The 16,854-nt window shown below is 36.0% G+C and overlaps 1 protein-coding gene across 5 annotated transcripts in view; it reads left to right on the top strand.

Moving 5' to 3' along the window:
* Positions 1 to 16,854, top strand: part of LOC105486303 (nephronectin) — a 76,347-nt gene that overhangs the window by 16,412 nt on the left and 43,081 nt on the right. For 3 of the 5 annotated variants that reach the window (XR_011621119.1, XM_011749135.2, XM_011749137.2), the window contains exons 3-4: positions 513 to 563; positions 16,072 to 16,164. Coding sequence is in view for 4 of the 5 variants with exons in the window: in XM_011749135.2 (XP_011747437.2) it covers positions 513 to 563; positions 16,072 to 16,164 (144 nt within the window). In the remaining variant the exon portion in view is untranslated. The remainder of the gene's footprint in view (positions 1 to 512; positions 564 to 16,071; positions 16,165 to 16,854) is intronic. The other 2 variants (XM_011749136.2, XM_011749139.3) reach the window with 1 other exon arrangement.

Below are 16,854 nucleotides of genomic sequence, written 5' to 3'. Positions count from 1 at the left end.
TAGTTCCTCCCCAAAGTTGGAGAGAGAAGGGAACATACAGTATGTAAGAAACAGGTAAGTAAAAATGTATCAATTTTAAAACTATTAGCCTTTCTTACTAATTGATCAAAAGTTTAAATTTTTTCAGATGTGTTTTCCAACTCCCATTTAAATAAAAGGATACTGTCTCTAGGAATCAGAAATTAATATTCTGGAAATGAAAAATTGGATTTGAAAGTACAGCATCATAAAAGGTCTGAAATATTTTAATTTAGAATTTGGACTATAGAAGAATAGCATAACTTCAATTATTGGTTAATATTTTTGTTATGAAATGTTTTTTAAATAACAAAATGGTGACTAAAATATTACTATTTTAAACATGTCCTAGATTTTTTTTTTTGTTTCAGAAAAGCACTGAAAGTTGAATATGTGTAAGTCTCCGGGAATGTAACAAGTTGATAAATACCCAAGTCCAGCCTTCTTACAGAGAAAAGATCTGGAATTTCTTTTTTTGGACATTTGTTTTGCAGCTTTCTACGTCTTAAGGCAGAGAATAGCCAGGATAAGGTGCCAGCTCAAAGGTTAGATGAACATATTTCTTGAAATAATTTTGGCTAACCTATGTCTTGAAAGGCATACCTTCTAAATAATTTTACAAAACTATAAACAAAACATTAGTTGTGTTTTTGAGTTGCTTCTCTTTAGGAAAACTATATTTCTTAGAGATGTGTTTATTCCATACATAATTATAGTAAGTTAATTTTAATTCAATTATTACATTAAACTTTTCCCTTTCAGTTGATAATTCCTTTCTTCTGTTTTATGAATCTAATAAATTGACCTCCATTCTAACCTAAAGGACAGTTTATGTTTTTAATACTTAAAGAAGCAAATATAAAAACAAAGTCCACCAAATGAAATTACTAACACCAGCCTATCATTAACCTGAGGGAATTATATTTCATATTCATTAATTCTCCATGGAACAATTCAGGTAAGAAATATTTTTATTGTATGACATATGTAAACAGTTATAATAGCACCTATGGGCATTTATGCTCTTGTTTTAGGTACATAAAGGGTTCCTTGTTTAAGATATTTTTGGCAGTAAATAATGTCACTTATCACCCTATGACACTTTAGTGAAAAACTTTGGTGAAATATGTGGAATTGTAATGTTTAATGGAATTGGTTCTAAGAAGACAGTGTTCTTTTTGTTTGTTTGTTTGTTTGAGACAGAGTCTTGCTCTGTTGCCCAAGCTGGAGTGCACTGGCATGATCTTGGCTCACTGCAAACTCTGCCTCTTAGGTTCAAGCGATTCTTCTGCCTCAGGCTCCTGAGTAGCTGGGATTACAGGTGCCCACCACAATGCCTGGCTAATTTTTTATTTTTAGTGGAGATGGGGTTTTGCCATGTTGGCCAGGCTGGTCTTGAACTCCTGACCTCAGGTGATCCGCCTGCCTCGGCCTCCCAAAGTGCTGGGGTTACAGGCATGAACCACTGCACCCAGCCTGACAATGTTCTTTAAACTGATTGAACAAACTATGACATGTCATGAAAAATGTTTTTAAGGCAGAATTTTAATAAGAAAATATTTGGGAACAAAATTGATAGTACTAGAAATAAAAGTTCAGAAATTTCTTTGTTCAGGGAGACTTAAAGCATATGTATCTTAAAGTTACTAGCAATTATAAGATTGACTAGTAGAGCTATGGCTTATGTTAGGGAGGCAATGCCAAGGAAACAGTAGAATGTATGCTTGGTCACCAACATATGACATAAGTCATAGGAACTGTTCCTATGACTTACCACCTGTGAGAAACTAGACATTTTAACTTTTCTGAGCTGCAATGTTGTAATCTTTAAATCTAACTTTGCAAGATTCTTACTGGTTATAAGGAGGGTGCCTTCCACAGTTCTTGACAGATGTTTGCTATTATTAGTGTGTGTTCAATATATACAATACAAGTGGAGAATTCTGAGCCGAGTTTTTCTAGGATCCATCTTAGGACAGATAGTATAGCATGTTATCAAATGGTTTTGTTTACCATAATCATGTTTTGGAAATAATCAATTGGAAGTAGAAAAATTATTGAGTTATTCATTTCTAAAATAAAAACTTTCATGGGATAGCTGTCTGTGCTTCTGAACCGTTTTTTCCCATTTCTCTAATAATATCCATCCATAAACCTCCGAGTGGAACAGTTGTGGTTATCTAACAGTGTTTACACTTGGGAAATGAATTGAAGGGAGATGGAATTGAATTGTGGAACGTTAGCATTTAGAGTTCCTATGATTTATCTGGTAATTATTCGAGAGCTTACTAGAGGTAAAGAGCTAAGTTAGGTGCTGGGAAGATACAAAGGTGAATACGACAGGGACCCTTACTTTCAAGCAGTTCAATTTAGTAAGATGATTGGCTCTTACTCCTTCTATGATTCTTAAATAGGAATAAGTTAGGGATAAAGATTTGAGGAAGTTCAGGGAAAGAATCATTTTCTGCTGCTGAGGATCAAGGAAGACTTCATGGACTCAGTGGTATTCAGTTGATACCATATATATAGTATCTATATATTATATATAGTATCTATCTCTATATATAGTATCAGTATATACTGATAGTGAGTGATGTGAATGCCTAGAGTGTCATTTTACTGGGATGATTTCTGCAGTAGTTGGTCCTGGATCATGCAGGTAATAGCTGGCTCTCTCCATTCTCTCTCTCTCTCTCTCTCTCTCTATATATATAAATATATTATCTTATGTATATATAATACAGATTATAATATATAATATATATTTATATATTATGTATTACTATATTTATATTTATAATAAATATAATATTTAATATAATATATAAGTATATAATATATTTAAAAATATATAAATATATTATTTATATATTATATATTATTATAATATATTATATATATATATATAGAGAGAGAGTATGGAGAGAGAGAGCCAGCTATTACCTGCATGATCCAGGACCAACTACTGCAGATATCATCCCAGTAAAATGAAGCTCTAGGCATTCATGTCACTCACTATCAGTATTGAAAGCCCACAGAGGAAGTCAATACTGAATAAGAGGCATGTTTTGGGAAAGGCATGTTTTGGTATAGGATTTTGTGAGAACATGTCTTAGGGGGCAGTAGCCCAGACCAGCAGTGATGGAGTGGTGATGGCCCAGCTGAATCTCAAGGGATAAATCAGTCATGTGAAGAGTATCCTGGGCACACAGAAAAATGCATTTAAAACTCAGGAGCCAGAGGGAGGAGCACATTCCGAGAACTGTAAGAATCTCAACCCAGCATATGTGGGATATATGTATGAAGGGCATCTGATGAGAGATGCAGTGGGAGAAGTGGGAAAGGGCTGACTCTTGGAAGGCTTTTGATATCATATTAAACACATTTGCATTAATCACAAAATTGTAGAGGAACACTGTAAAGATTTTAAGCCAATAAATTACATAATATTTCAGAGGATACCTGGTGCTAATGGATCAGATCTAGCACTCAGGTGAATTTAATTTTGCTTGGAGTGTTTTAATATTTTTTTGAAATTCATGTAGTTGTCAGTGTTTCACAGGAGACATGGATATATAAGAGTTGGTTGAAAAATCAGTAGGTCTGCATTGCTGCGAGGAGTCTATCAGCTGGGGCCTCTTCAGTAGCTGGCCCATTTGGAAGAAGCATGTGCTTCATTTCCCTGTGGGGCTCACTTCCTTTAGTGCAAATGCCTGGGACCTGTAGGAAGTCAACCTGGTGAGAAATTAGGCTGCATTTTAAGTAGTGGTGGTGGGAACAAAGAGAAGGAGAGGGATTGAAAGATACTTAAAAAAAAAAAAAAAAAAAGATGGACAGGCACACAGTGTTAGGGCAGCGGTGGGGCACATGGGCTTGGCAGACAGACTTGCTGCCACCACAAATTGTGTTTTTGAGAAACTTAACAGTCTGAGCTACAGCTTCTTTTTTGATAAAATATAGATAACAGTTCAGGATTTTTTATGAGGATCAAATGAGGAAACCCAAAGCATTTGACTCAGCAACTGGCTTATATTCACATTCACATTCAGTCACATGGTGGCTGCAGTATCTGTAATGCTGGTCGTGAAAGGTGAAGAAGATGTAATCAAGATGACTCCCAAGTCTCTGGGACATCATTTGGTGAGCTAGAGAACACAGGAGAAGGTGCAGATAATGATTTCAATTTTGGATGTGTTCAGTTTGAAGTGCTTGTGAGACTTTGAAGTAGAGAGATTTGATATGTGCATGGATTGCAGGGTGAGATCTGAACAGAACACAGGCTATGATTTTATTTCTTTCCACTATTCTCCTACTCAAACCTTCCTTCCTTTTCCTTCATCAACTTCAGTCAACATTGATTATTGCCACAAGTATCTCCATGGAGGAACAGCTTTAACCCGTAGAAGAAGAATGTGGGATAGGTAAAAATCCACATCTGCTGAAATGTTATCTAATAGTTTTAAGTTCTTGAAAAAAAATCTTTCCAGTTTACCATTTTGGTCTGCAGTTGTAAGCAACTAATAATTCAACATTTGTTTATATCAAGGGCTGAAAAAAAGTCATCCTCTACAAACATATTTTCTTTTTTTCCCTCTTTTGGTTGCCTTTTTTTGGTTTACCTCACCACCACTCCTAACTCTAAGAAAATATTTGACTAAAAGTGAGTCATTGTTAATAGTGAATGAGTACTTTTTTTTTTTTTTTTTTTTTTTTTGAGACATAGTCTCATTCTGTCACCTAGGCTGGAGTGCAGTGGTGCGATCTCAGCTCACTGCAGCCTCTGCCTGCCGGGTTCAGTGGACTCTCCTGCCTCAGCCACCCAAGTGGCTGGGATTATAGGCATGCACCACCATGCCCATATAATTTTGGGGCTTTTTCTTTTCAGTAGAGACAGGGTTTTGCCATATTGCCCAGGCTGGTCTTGAACTCCTGAGCTCAAGCAATCCACCCACCTCGGCCTTCCGAAGTACTGAGATCATAGGCGTGGGCCACTGTACCCAGCCAAGCACATTTATTTTTAAAGTTTGTATTCTGTCCTAATACAATGTATTAAAAATAAGCCCTGCCTCAAGTCCTAGCCTAAATGCCACTTTTCTCCAGTCTGCTTTCCGGATTTTCACAGCAGCAAATCTTCTGTACTTCCTCTACATATAACACCTGCATGAAGCATATCTCACACTGCCCTATATTGTGGTTATTTATGGATCTATATTATTTGTTCTGCTAGACTATTAGTTTCATGAAGGTGGGGACTGTGTCTTATACGTCTTTACACCAGTGTAACAGCTTCTGCAATGCCTCGTCCACTTCAGTTCAGTACACTTTTGAAGGTGTAAGAGCTAGTCATTTCTATTTATTAATAAAAGGGATTAAAAAAAAAGATGGACAAGGTGTAATCTTAATAAACATATTGTGGTTTTCAGGAAACAATTTAATGAGAAAATGAATATATTTGTCTCCGTACCTTATGACCTTATTACATATCATAGATCTTCTCTCTTGCTTAAGGTTCTAAAAAGAAATCAATTGATGTGCTTGAAAACATATAAAGGTAATCTGATTGTGCCATCTACTGCTTACAGACCATCGGCTGTTCACAACTGGGGGTAGAATCTTGATTATTTGAGTAGAAGCCTTTTCAGGCTGACATTGCCTTATCTGTTGAGGACTGTTTCTTGCTGTGGGCCCAGTCGCAGTGGACTGTCCTTGCATTTCGAGACTTCTGCTGCTTCATGCCTGTTGGCTTTTCTTATGCTGCTCAGTCTGAGTCAAAGGTCCTTCACCCATTCCTGTGGCGAATTTCTACTTATCCTTTAAAATTCAGCTCACATTTCCTCTTGAAAGTTTTTCCTGGTATCTTTCCTATTCCTGCCTCCCTGCAGAGAAATTCCTTCTTCTTTATTCTTTTAACACCTCGTACACCTGTCATGTCTGTCTTTGTCAGGAGACTGTACACTACTTCAGAGCAGGTGCTGTGCATTTAAAGAGCTCAAAGTCTAGTGAGGGAGCTAGATAAGAAAAACAACTCTGAAAATATGGTGTAAGATATATATATTTAAAAGTAAACCTGTATATACATATAATTTATGATAGAAGTATGCACAAAGGCTTATGAAAGCACTGAAGAAGGTACAAACTCAGCATGAGGGATGAAAATCTTGGGGGTGATAATGGTCAAACTAACAGGTGAAGCCCGTCTAGATATTAGTGTAGCAGACAAGGGGGAAAATGGCATTCCATGTGAAAGTGTGGAGGCACTCGAGTGTATTTCTTTTTTTTTTTTTAAGAACGATGTTTTTATTTGGTCACAAAATAAGGTCACCAGTCTTAGTCGTTTTGACCTGATTATTTACATAAGAGCGGAAAGAGTGTAAATTTCTATACAGGCCTTCTTAAGTTGCCTCCCTGGATGTTTTCATAAGGAGTCTCAGATTGGACTTTTTTATTCCTCTGTTGCTGTCCTGAAGCTAGGAAGACAAGCCCAAGAAATTATCTCCACGAGATTTCACCTACAAATAGTATAAATTTTGGCAAGTTCTTCTCTTTTCAAGGCCCCCAAATACGCCATTTCCTGGACTCTCGTGTATTCTAAGAACTGCAATTAGCTGCTATATTTGTGAATGTGGTTGGAAATGAGGCCAGTGGGATAGGCAAGGGTCACATCATGAAACGTGGTACTGAATGCCATGCTGAGTGTTTGAAATAGTATAATGAGCTAAATCAACATGACGAGGAGCCAGTGAATGAGTATAAGGAGCAGAATGGCATGCCGAAATCACAGGTTAGGGAGGTCCCTCTAACAACAAATCAGGCCTGAATTGAAGTCCACAATGTTTGACACAGAAAGACTGTTGTGCCATCACTTCCATGACCACTCCCTTATTGATGGACATTTAAGTTGTTTTCAAATTTCTGTTTAAGGTTCTACATCAGATAAATTTGGAGTAATTATCATTTTCTTTAGAAAACAAGTAGGCAAACTAAAAACACCGAAGGTCAAACTGACAAATCTGACATCATATTAGTCAAGACCCAGTAACAAAATTGATTTAATTTTAAAAATAATTAATGTATACTTCAACTCATGTATCAGTGACTCTTTTAAACACAGAGACTTTGGTTGCTTAAAGAGGTGATGATAGTTACATTAAAATTTTCTAGCCTTTTGTGATGATTCCCTAGCAAACCTGCTCAAAATTACAGTATCAGATCTTTAAAATATAATTTTCAAATAAAAGAAATACTGTAATGTGTTTCATTATATTCTGTGAATTCTTACATTGTGAAAGATACCTTTTATATATCTTTCAGATATCTATTAAATTTCCTTTTTGAAAGAACTTTTTTAGCACTACGTCTTTTTCAAACCTTTTTGACTTTCCTAAACCTATGTAATTAATCACTGCCTCTTCTGTGTCCTTAACATGCATCTGTTATCGGGACATCTTTGCTTACTTCTGTTTCTCCTTACTGGACTTATGTGCTTGAGGATGAGAACTTGCTCTCCTATTAATTTTTATATCCCCAATTTTTAATATAGTGTCCTAGATACTAGGGCATTTCCTCCTTGTCATACTTATAATCCTTATCATAATTAGCATTTTATTGAGCTCTTACTAATGAGATGGGTACTGTTCTAAGTACTTTATTTGGGTTTTCTCATTTAATCCTCCCAATAAACCTGTGAGTAAGCTCTATGAATCTTGTGAATTTACTGCTTTTTAAATTAAAAATGACAATGAGAGCAGAGAGAAGCTGTGTGATCTGTATAGGTCACACATTTCCCAAGTGGTAGAGCTGGGATCCCAGCAGTCTAACTCCAGCATCTGTACTTGTAAACCTTTCTCTAAATTACATTGAAAAGTCAGCAACTACTCACAAGTTAAATAACAGTTGTCAGTGTATTCATGTTATTGTACTCCTTTTTATATATTTCTTCCATGTTTTGTATTAAAAAATCTTTAAATCCACAGAAGAGTTGAAGCAATAGGAACAGTAAATACCCGTATATCCTTATTGTTAATGTTTCACACATTTTCTTTCTCTCTCTTCCTTCCCCACCCGACCCTTCTCTCTTTCTCCCTCAGCCATTTTTAAGTAACCTACAGACATGATGACACTTCGTGCCTAAACACTTCAATGTTCATCTCCAGAGAGCAAGGACATTTACTTACAAACCACAATATCATTTCACACTTGAAACATTTAGTATTGATATAATACTATGTAATAAACAATCCATATTTAGATTTCCCTAATTGTCCCAATAATGGTTTTTATGGATTTTTTCTTTTTGGTCCAGATCCAATTACGAATCAAACACTGCATTTAGTTGACATGCCTCTTTAATTTCTTTAAAACAATTCTACCGCTTTTGTTTGTTTGCTTCTTGACAATGATATTTTTGAAGAGTCCATATCAATTGCTTGGTAGAATCCACCATCATCTAAATTTGACTGTTGTTTCTGCATCATTAGATCAGAACTAAATTTATTTGTAAGAATATTGTATAGATGATGGTATGTTATGATATTTCTTTTGCACATTTGTCAGTTTGTCCTACTATTGGTGACATTAAGTTTGATAACTTGATGAAGTGGTATTCATCAGATTTCTCTACTGAAAGACACCTTTTTTTCTTCATAATTAGTAAGTAACCTTGGGGTAATACATTCACACTGTTTTGATATCCTGTTCCCCAACAAACTTTCACTTGGTGAAAGTTTTAACATCTATGGATAATCTTTCCTCAAGTTAATTATTTCAATGATGATTGTAAAGTTCTGTTTTTCAAATTTCGCCATTCCTTCTACGTGTTAGTAGGTATTCTTCTTTGAAGAGGAGCTCAGTCGTCTTCCTTTTTAGAATCACTTCAGAACCATAGATTCTTTTTTTATTCAATTGTTATCAGTAACTACTATTATTCTTCTTGATGCTCAAACAATCCCAAATCTAGTTAGTGGAACTCCTCCAAGCCAGCTTCTATTCTTTTCACATGTCTCTACCATTCTTTGAGTACTTAATTGCTTTTTGCAACAGAAAACGTATTCTAGCCTCCCTCCCCTAGCCCTCATTCCTCATTATTAGGGAATGCAATATTTAGAAGCAAAGATCCAGGTGCTAGCTGTGGGCATTGCTACTGTTACTCTACTAAAAAAAAAAACAAACCATTTCCAAATACATAGTAACACTTTCTTACGTGTTCTTAAAGTCTTATTTGGCATTAATCTAAATTCCACTCTAGCACAATGAAAACAGAAAGAGAAAGTTAAAATTTCTAGTAAACTGAAAACAACAATAGTGCTCAGAGAATTTCTTTAAGTGAAAAGAGAAAGTGCTTAATTATGACAAATAAAACTTAGCTTGAGATGCACATATGCAGATGCTGCCACTTATTTTCGGGGGGACACTTCAGGAATTTAAATAGTGAAAGATCAAATAGATACTGGATAAATGTGTCCGAATTGGATGTTCCCAGACACAAAAATAAAATGAGTTATTGACAGCTCTTGGGAGACAACATTATAAAGACTGGACACTTCATTTAACTTTATGTTCTAAATTATCATTGAGTAATTGACATTGGTATTTGACTATGGTTTGTGGTTAAGTTCTTAATTGCAATGATGTTAAATAAAATGTGAAGCCCAGAGCAAACAGCAACAAAAATTATAGCAATACTTCAACAGAGATAACAATAATATGCTGCCTCGATGGTTCAGAATCCAGCATCTACATAAAACAAGCAACAGGGTAATGAAATTATTTTCTTTTCAAATATTCTGGCAGAGTTACTTTAGTTTTCTTAAGTTATAGATTGTGGTCTTAACTGCAACTTTTCCCTCCTTTTAAGACGTATTTAAGTTATGTAAATGTTACTTACTTTTATGTTTTTAATCATTATTAACATTCTCTACCCCTCTCATCCTTTCCTGCTTAGTATTTTGTTATAATCAAATGCACTGAAAATGCTGGACTTTTTGGTCTTTTTCTGACCACCAGAAGACGTAGTGGATTGAGCATGGAACTGGGATAAGACATTTTTTCCTGAAATTGGTCAAGTCACTTAATCTTTTGCATTTTTACTTCTTTACTTGTAAAATGAAGATAGTGTTCCTCTCTCCTGCCTTATATGGATATCATGAGGATAAATTCAGTCAGTCATATAAAATGGTTTAGAGTTCTGTATTCATGAGGGCATTTACTATGTCTTATAGTGATAACAATCAGAGGCATTGTTATTCAGCTTTTACTGCAGCAGGAATTTAGATTTGACCATCAGATAATTGACACTATAGTACAGGGTATTAGGAAAGCTGGAAAGATGTTTTCCCCTGGGGATCTTGGACAGTAGGATTCTTTCATCTAAGTTTTGTTCTATATATGTTATGCGATGGCTCAGGGCACTTTTCAATGGACCACTGTAAAATTTCCCTCCATTCCACCCAGGTCCTATTAATATAGTAGTGAGTTGTTTCATATTGCTTTCAGCAACTTCACTCTTCCAAGGCCAATTACCATTTGAAAAAGTCATTCCTTATCATATTTTCTTGTTCTCCTCAAATGAATTTGTCCATATCTGAATTCTGTGAAGCTTGTTGGGTGTAATAACAGCTTTGTGAAGTCTTCCAGTTTCCAGTTTCATATCTATTTATTCTTCTGCCCTGCCCTTGCATGTTTCTCTGCCCCCTTTTATTCTGTGAACATAACCTGGAGGACAAGGTTTTTCGTTCTGCTTTTAGTGGTGCCATGTCTGCATAATAACATGATGTAGATTGAAAAAATTACAAATGATTCTTGGAATTCTAAAGATAATCTTATTTATATTGAGAAAATCCTTCTCAAGCTACTAACTACCACTGAGATTGGATTGGCGTTTCCCTTGTTACTTTTCAGAGCCCCCATCTCCTTGGGCATCTCAACATATCCTTAGTTTTCAAATGTTGGCACTTTACTCCCGGCACGATTACCTTACATAAGAAACATTATAGGATTGTTGTGGGAGTTTAATTTTCTCATAACTTATTTGATAATTCACTGCTTATGTTAGAGTTAGAAACTATTGTCCAACTCTCAGAGACCCAGTTACATCAGTTAGGATGGATTTTTTTTATTTTTATTTTTTATTTTTGAGACCAAGTCTCACTCTGTTGCCCAAGCTGGAATGCAGTGGCACAGTCTCGGCTCACTACAACCTCTACCTCCCAGGTTCAAATTATTCTCCTGCCTCAGCCTCCCGAGTAGCTGGGATTACAGGCGCCCCCCACCACACCCGGCTAGTTTTTTGGTAGAGATAGGGTTTCACCATGTTGGCTAGGCTGGTCACGAACTCCTAGGATGGATTTTTAAGACTAAAATTTTAGATTGCGATCAAACAGAAGAGGCTTGGACATGTGACGTTAAATAGTTATGTTTGTTTTGCCAGTTGAAACTTGTTTCTTTTTCTAGTTAAAACAATGACTTAGAGGTTATTTTCAGGGCACTTTGGAGATTATGCTACAGGAATGTTAAGAGAGCAAATTTGAGTGTGATTGCCCATTTGGACTTAATTCTGGCAACTGATTTTGGAGGAAAATGTCTGTCATTCGTTGATTATCTGTTATTTTTACCTGGACTTTATTTAAGCCTTATTAAGTTGCTAAACCCTATTTGGATGCTAGTGATAGCAGACCATCAAATATGGCCCAAACTTCTTGTTCCTGATCCACACGAAGGTCAGAGAAGTAATGCTGCCTTTTCTGATAGCCAGTAGCACCAGCAGGCACATTGTTTACTCCAAGCAAGAATATACTCTATTTTTAATACTTTTGAAGACCACTGAAAATGGATCATTTATCCTTTTTTATTTTTTTGAGAAGGAAAGGATGACCGGCTATTCACAGAGTAATGCAGTTTGCTGAAAAGGTTGGTTTTTGCTGACCCCTGACAGCTCACATTACAGTGGAGTGTGTTATTGGAAGGTGGGCCAGTTTATACAGAGGTTGGGAATTACTTTTCTCTAGTTTTGAAATGGTTATGCACTTTCTAATCTAGATGTAGAAATTTACTTACTATTTACTTAGATGTAGAAATAAAGTTTCTTTTTTTACATTCCCCTGAGTATATACAATACATTTGACAAGTTTTATTTCTGTACTAGAATCTACTCATAACACTTCTATCCTAAATTTGTATCAAAAGGAAGCCTTTGCTGGCTTGATAATAAACACAGACGAAGTCCAGATTCCACAGCCTAGTGATCAAGGAAAGTCAGGAATTGTATTTAGCTACGAGTAATGTGACACAAAGAACAGTGCCCTAAATTGCTAGGATGGTGATTTAGGGTTAATATTATGACTTCTTGCTCTACCCTCTTTCCATTCTCAAGATCGTCTCATGGTCATAAAGAGGCCACTGTGGTTCAGTCATGACATGCACATTCTAGGCGAGAGCACAGAACAAGCCATGTTTTTCAGCCCTCCTTTTACACAGCATTCCAAAGCCCCACCCCATCACTTCTGCTTTCATCCCATTTAGCCAGAATTTAGTCATGTGGCTGTCCACATCTGCCAAGGAGAATAGAGAATATAGTTTTCCATTACTAACACATCCCCCACTCAAAAAAAAAAAAGCCATTCTATATTAAAGCAGAAGGGAAAGAGATATTGGTAAGAATGCAGCTGGCCTTTTATGATCTGTCTCGGCCTTTCTTTTGATCTCATCTGCTGTTTTAAGCACTTTACAGTGTAACCCCACGAGAACACTTTGCACTCACTAAGAAGCAGTCCCCTTTACTGCCCCGCCCCACTTTGCTTATATTCTGAAAGTCTTTTGTCTCCTATTCCACTGCTCTTACCTCTAACGCACTGCCTCTAACACACCGACCTGCCGTTGTAGTTATTACACACCCTCCTTGGTTCTTTCACCTCTCTGTCAAAGCCCCTGTTGTGGTTTCGCTGAGATATTTTAGTTCTACAGCTAATTTTTCATACCCTCTGTGACTCTCTAATCCCCCACCACACTTGCCTACTATAATACATTATATATAACAAATGATTGATATATATTTATTGAATTCCATTCCAGACCTAATGCCAGCAAGATAACTTTGTGCTATAAAGGAGAAAATCTTTTTGTGGAACAGTTTCCAAAGGGTTTTCTTTTTCTAAGAATAAAGAAATTGACTATATCAACTTTAGAAGTATCCTACCGCATTTAATAGCCATTGGCTAATCTAAGGGTTCTTGGTTACTTCACTGAATAGCCTATCAGATGGAACTGCAAACAACAGTTTGTTTTGAAATAGGACTCCCTAAACATGGAAGAAACATTAACAGTCTTGGCCTGTTGGAATGTGTGCATTTGATGTGCCCAAGATTAGGGCACTCTGCTTGAGAACAAATAACAAAAAGGGGAGAGGAAACAATAAAAACTTTGTTCCTATAAAGCACCTGAAAGTACTATAAATTGATGGTTATCAAGCTGGTCGGGGGTCCAAAGGCTACAGCCTGGGGGCCTCAAGTTTAATTGTTTTATAAAGTGTACTAAATAAATTTTTTTGTATTTTTAAGTGGTATTTTTAAAACTACTTTTTCATGCTTTGAGAGAGTTTTCCAAATTCCAATTATTTTAAGGGGTTATTTCCTGGACTTGCACTTAATGATTTTGAGACATTTACATTTTTTTCAATATGGCATTCTGTGTGCCTCAGTGATACATGGTTATTCAGGTTGCATGAATATACATATATGTGTAGATTTATGGAACATCATCTTTTTAGATTAAAAATAATTTTTTAAGCTGATATTTCTTGGTGATAGAGCCTAGAAATTACATAGAGTGGCTTACTTCTGGGACTTATTTTAAACTGCACATAAACCATCCGCCAAGTGTACAGTTGGCTAAAGAGTAATATTAGAAAGGCCCTCCTGGACAGTTTATTTCATTTCACAGATATGAACACAATTGTTTCCCTTTGAATTTAATGCCATGTTTAAAATCAGATTTTAAGAATTTTCCAAGGGCATTTCCCTATCGTTTACACTCTCCTCGTCTTTTCTTTCTGCAGTCTTTTATATTAAATACCTCCTACACAGCACTGTCTAAGGATTTGTGGTGGTACAGGGTCCAGTTGGGATGACAAACAGGCAAGGAAGACCTGAAACTAAAATTAGCAAAGAAGCCCTGTGGAATGGAAGGTGAGGGAAGGGTTAGTGAGAGTTGGGCAAGGAAATGTAGAAAACAAAAATAACATGCACGTCAGTTTCGCAGCAGTATAGAGTCTTAAAGGAAACAATGTTTGATAATTATCAGAGAGGAAACTGGGAGCATATCCCAGAATGGAGAACAGCATGGGTTAAAATGGGTAGGAACAGGTGTCAGGGGCTTCAAAATTCGGGGTCATTGTTGAGTCCATTGCCCTTGGTCTTCAAGGACTATCTGCTCTTCACTCAATGATTATTGAAGCTCATTTCTTCCCGTCACCAACACAAATCATACCTTCTTCATGTCAGACCTAAACTATTTCACTGGCCTTGCAACTGTCCTCTCTGCCTCTAAACTCTCTCCAGTCCATCCTACATATCATCACCAATGCTTTGATAAGATTCCCAGAGCTTTGATTTTTATCAGGCAGTTCTGATGATGATAAATGTATGGAAACTTCCCATTTCCTAGAGATAAAGTGCATGTTTCTCATTCTGAAATGTAGGGAACATAATCACCTGATACCACTCACCTGCTTGTTTCTCACTCTTCCTCCACCATTTACCCATGTCTTTAGCTTAATGAGCCCCCTGTGTGCCTCCTAACTAAACAGCGGCTTACTTGGCTGTGAAATATTCTTCTTCTTGGGTAGTCTGCTCCCTTCTCTGTCTACTCAAGCCTCCTCTATGAGGCTTTCTGCACGAATGTATATGGATTTGCTTGTGAGATGATTTCTTCACAGACTTCATATTGCTGATGAATAAATATTGTTTTGAATAAGAAACGTGGTTTCGTCTTTTTATCTAGATTGTAGACTCCTTGAGACCAGTCCCATGCTATACAATTATTTTTCATCTATTATAGTGTCTGGCATAGGGACATGCACATATTTGGTACGGAACAGGGTTTCCAGGTCTGGCACGATGACATTTTGGGCTGGATAATTTGTTGTTGTGGCAGGTTGTCTGAACATTTTAGGATGTTTAGCAGCATCCTTGGCGCCTATCCACTAGATACCAGTAGTATCCTCTCCCTAGTGTGAGAACCAAAAATGTCTCCAGACATTTCCAAATTTCCACAGGGGTAAAAAGTACCCCCCAGCTGAGAATTATTGATAGAGAATAAGCAGAACAAATTCCAATTAAGCAGTGAAAATATTTGAGTGATGGTTTACAGTATTTTGAAGTCTTGAGAAAGTGGAACTCAGTTGATGGAAAAGAGTAAATGTCAAACTGAGAACATCCTATTTGCTATGTTAGGGCATAGAAAGGCCATTATAGATTGAAAAGCAGTTGTAATGAATGTTAGGATTAAGAAAGATCAAGATACAGAAATATCCTTGAATTGAAGTCCCAAAACAATGTTGTTTCAGTTTTTGTTTCATTTTGAATCATTTCATACTTAGGAATACTATTTCTAGTAAAATAAATATTTTATGTTTAGTTAGAAATTTATCTGTATTTCATACATACTTAGTACTTGTGGACTAAGAACTGCTATTTGAAGTATATTTGAGAGATTGAGTTTGAAATTGTGGGTGCAGGACATTGTAAAGTTGTAACTATGAACAAATATCAGTTATGCTTATGCATAGTTTTACCTAGTTTTTCTTTTATTTGACTATTTGAGTATTGTCCTTGAATTTAAAATTCAGCCTCAACTGATACACACATCCACACATATACACACATAACACGTGTGTGTGTGTAGCTTACAGAATGTTTATAGGAAACTGATTTTGTATATTTTGGCTACTTTGTTGTAAATTCTCTTTTTTTTCTTTTATTATTAAACTAATACACGACATTAGTGCTATATGATTGGTGTTTCGCTGACCTAGAAATAACGCATGCCATCTTCTTTTCACAGCTGTGTGCCAACCACGATGCAAACATGGTGACTGTATTGGGCCAAACAAGTGCAAGTGTCATCCTGGATATGCTGGAAAAACCTGCAATCAAGGTAGGAAAATAGTCTGACATAAATACACAATCAAAGACACCTCTATTACTCCCAAATTAAAAATATTCTTATCTCAAACTACTTTCCCTAGCTATTTTTCCACAAATATGTGAGCTGCCATTTTGCTGATAAATAAAAATGTGTTAATGATAAATGTTGTAAAATTTTTTTTATCAAAGGACAATTAAACAAATTGTATCCTCTTATTCTCTGATACTAGTTCAAATGTATTTTGAAGAAAAGAATCACTGCATCAGTAATTTAGAAGCCTTCTGGTACTCCTTGTTCTTCCACTAACTAGTTGGAAATCCTTGGCCAAATAATTAACCACCTCAGACCCCAGGTACTGCTTCCCTTTAATGCCAAAGTCAGGTAGGGGGTTTGATTTGAAATTTGGAGTTTCCTCCTAACTCTGAGCCTTTTGATTATGTGATTAAATCTCCCTTCAACTACTGACCACTTTGGAATGTTTCCATGATAAATAAAAATGATTAATTTAGCAAGCACTTTTTTTAAAACTCAGCATCAGTTGTTTATAAAAGCAAATATTTATTCAACACTCATAGTGCTACAGGTATTTTATATATATTATCCATTTTTATCGTTAAAACAACATTAGGAAGTAGAGCATTATTTATTATAATTAAGGTATAATCTATTAATTGTTAATCCATTTTTTATTTGGAGAGA

This window comes from Macaca nemestrina, chromosome 3, assembly GCF_043159975.1.
Source record: "Macaca nemestrina isolate mMacNem1 chromosome 3, mMacNem.hap1, whole genome shotgun sequence".
Classification (NCBI taxonomy): domain Eukaryota; kingdom Metazoa; phylum Chordata; class Mammalia; order Primates; family Cercopithecidae; genus Macaca; species Macaca nemestrina.
Note: the sequence above shows the minus strand (reverse complement) of the source record. Positions and strands in the feature narration are given on the sequence as shown.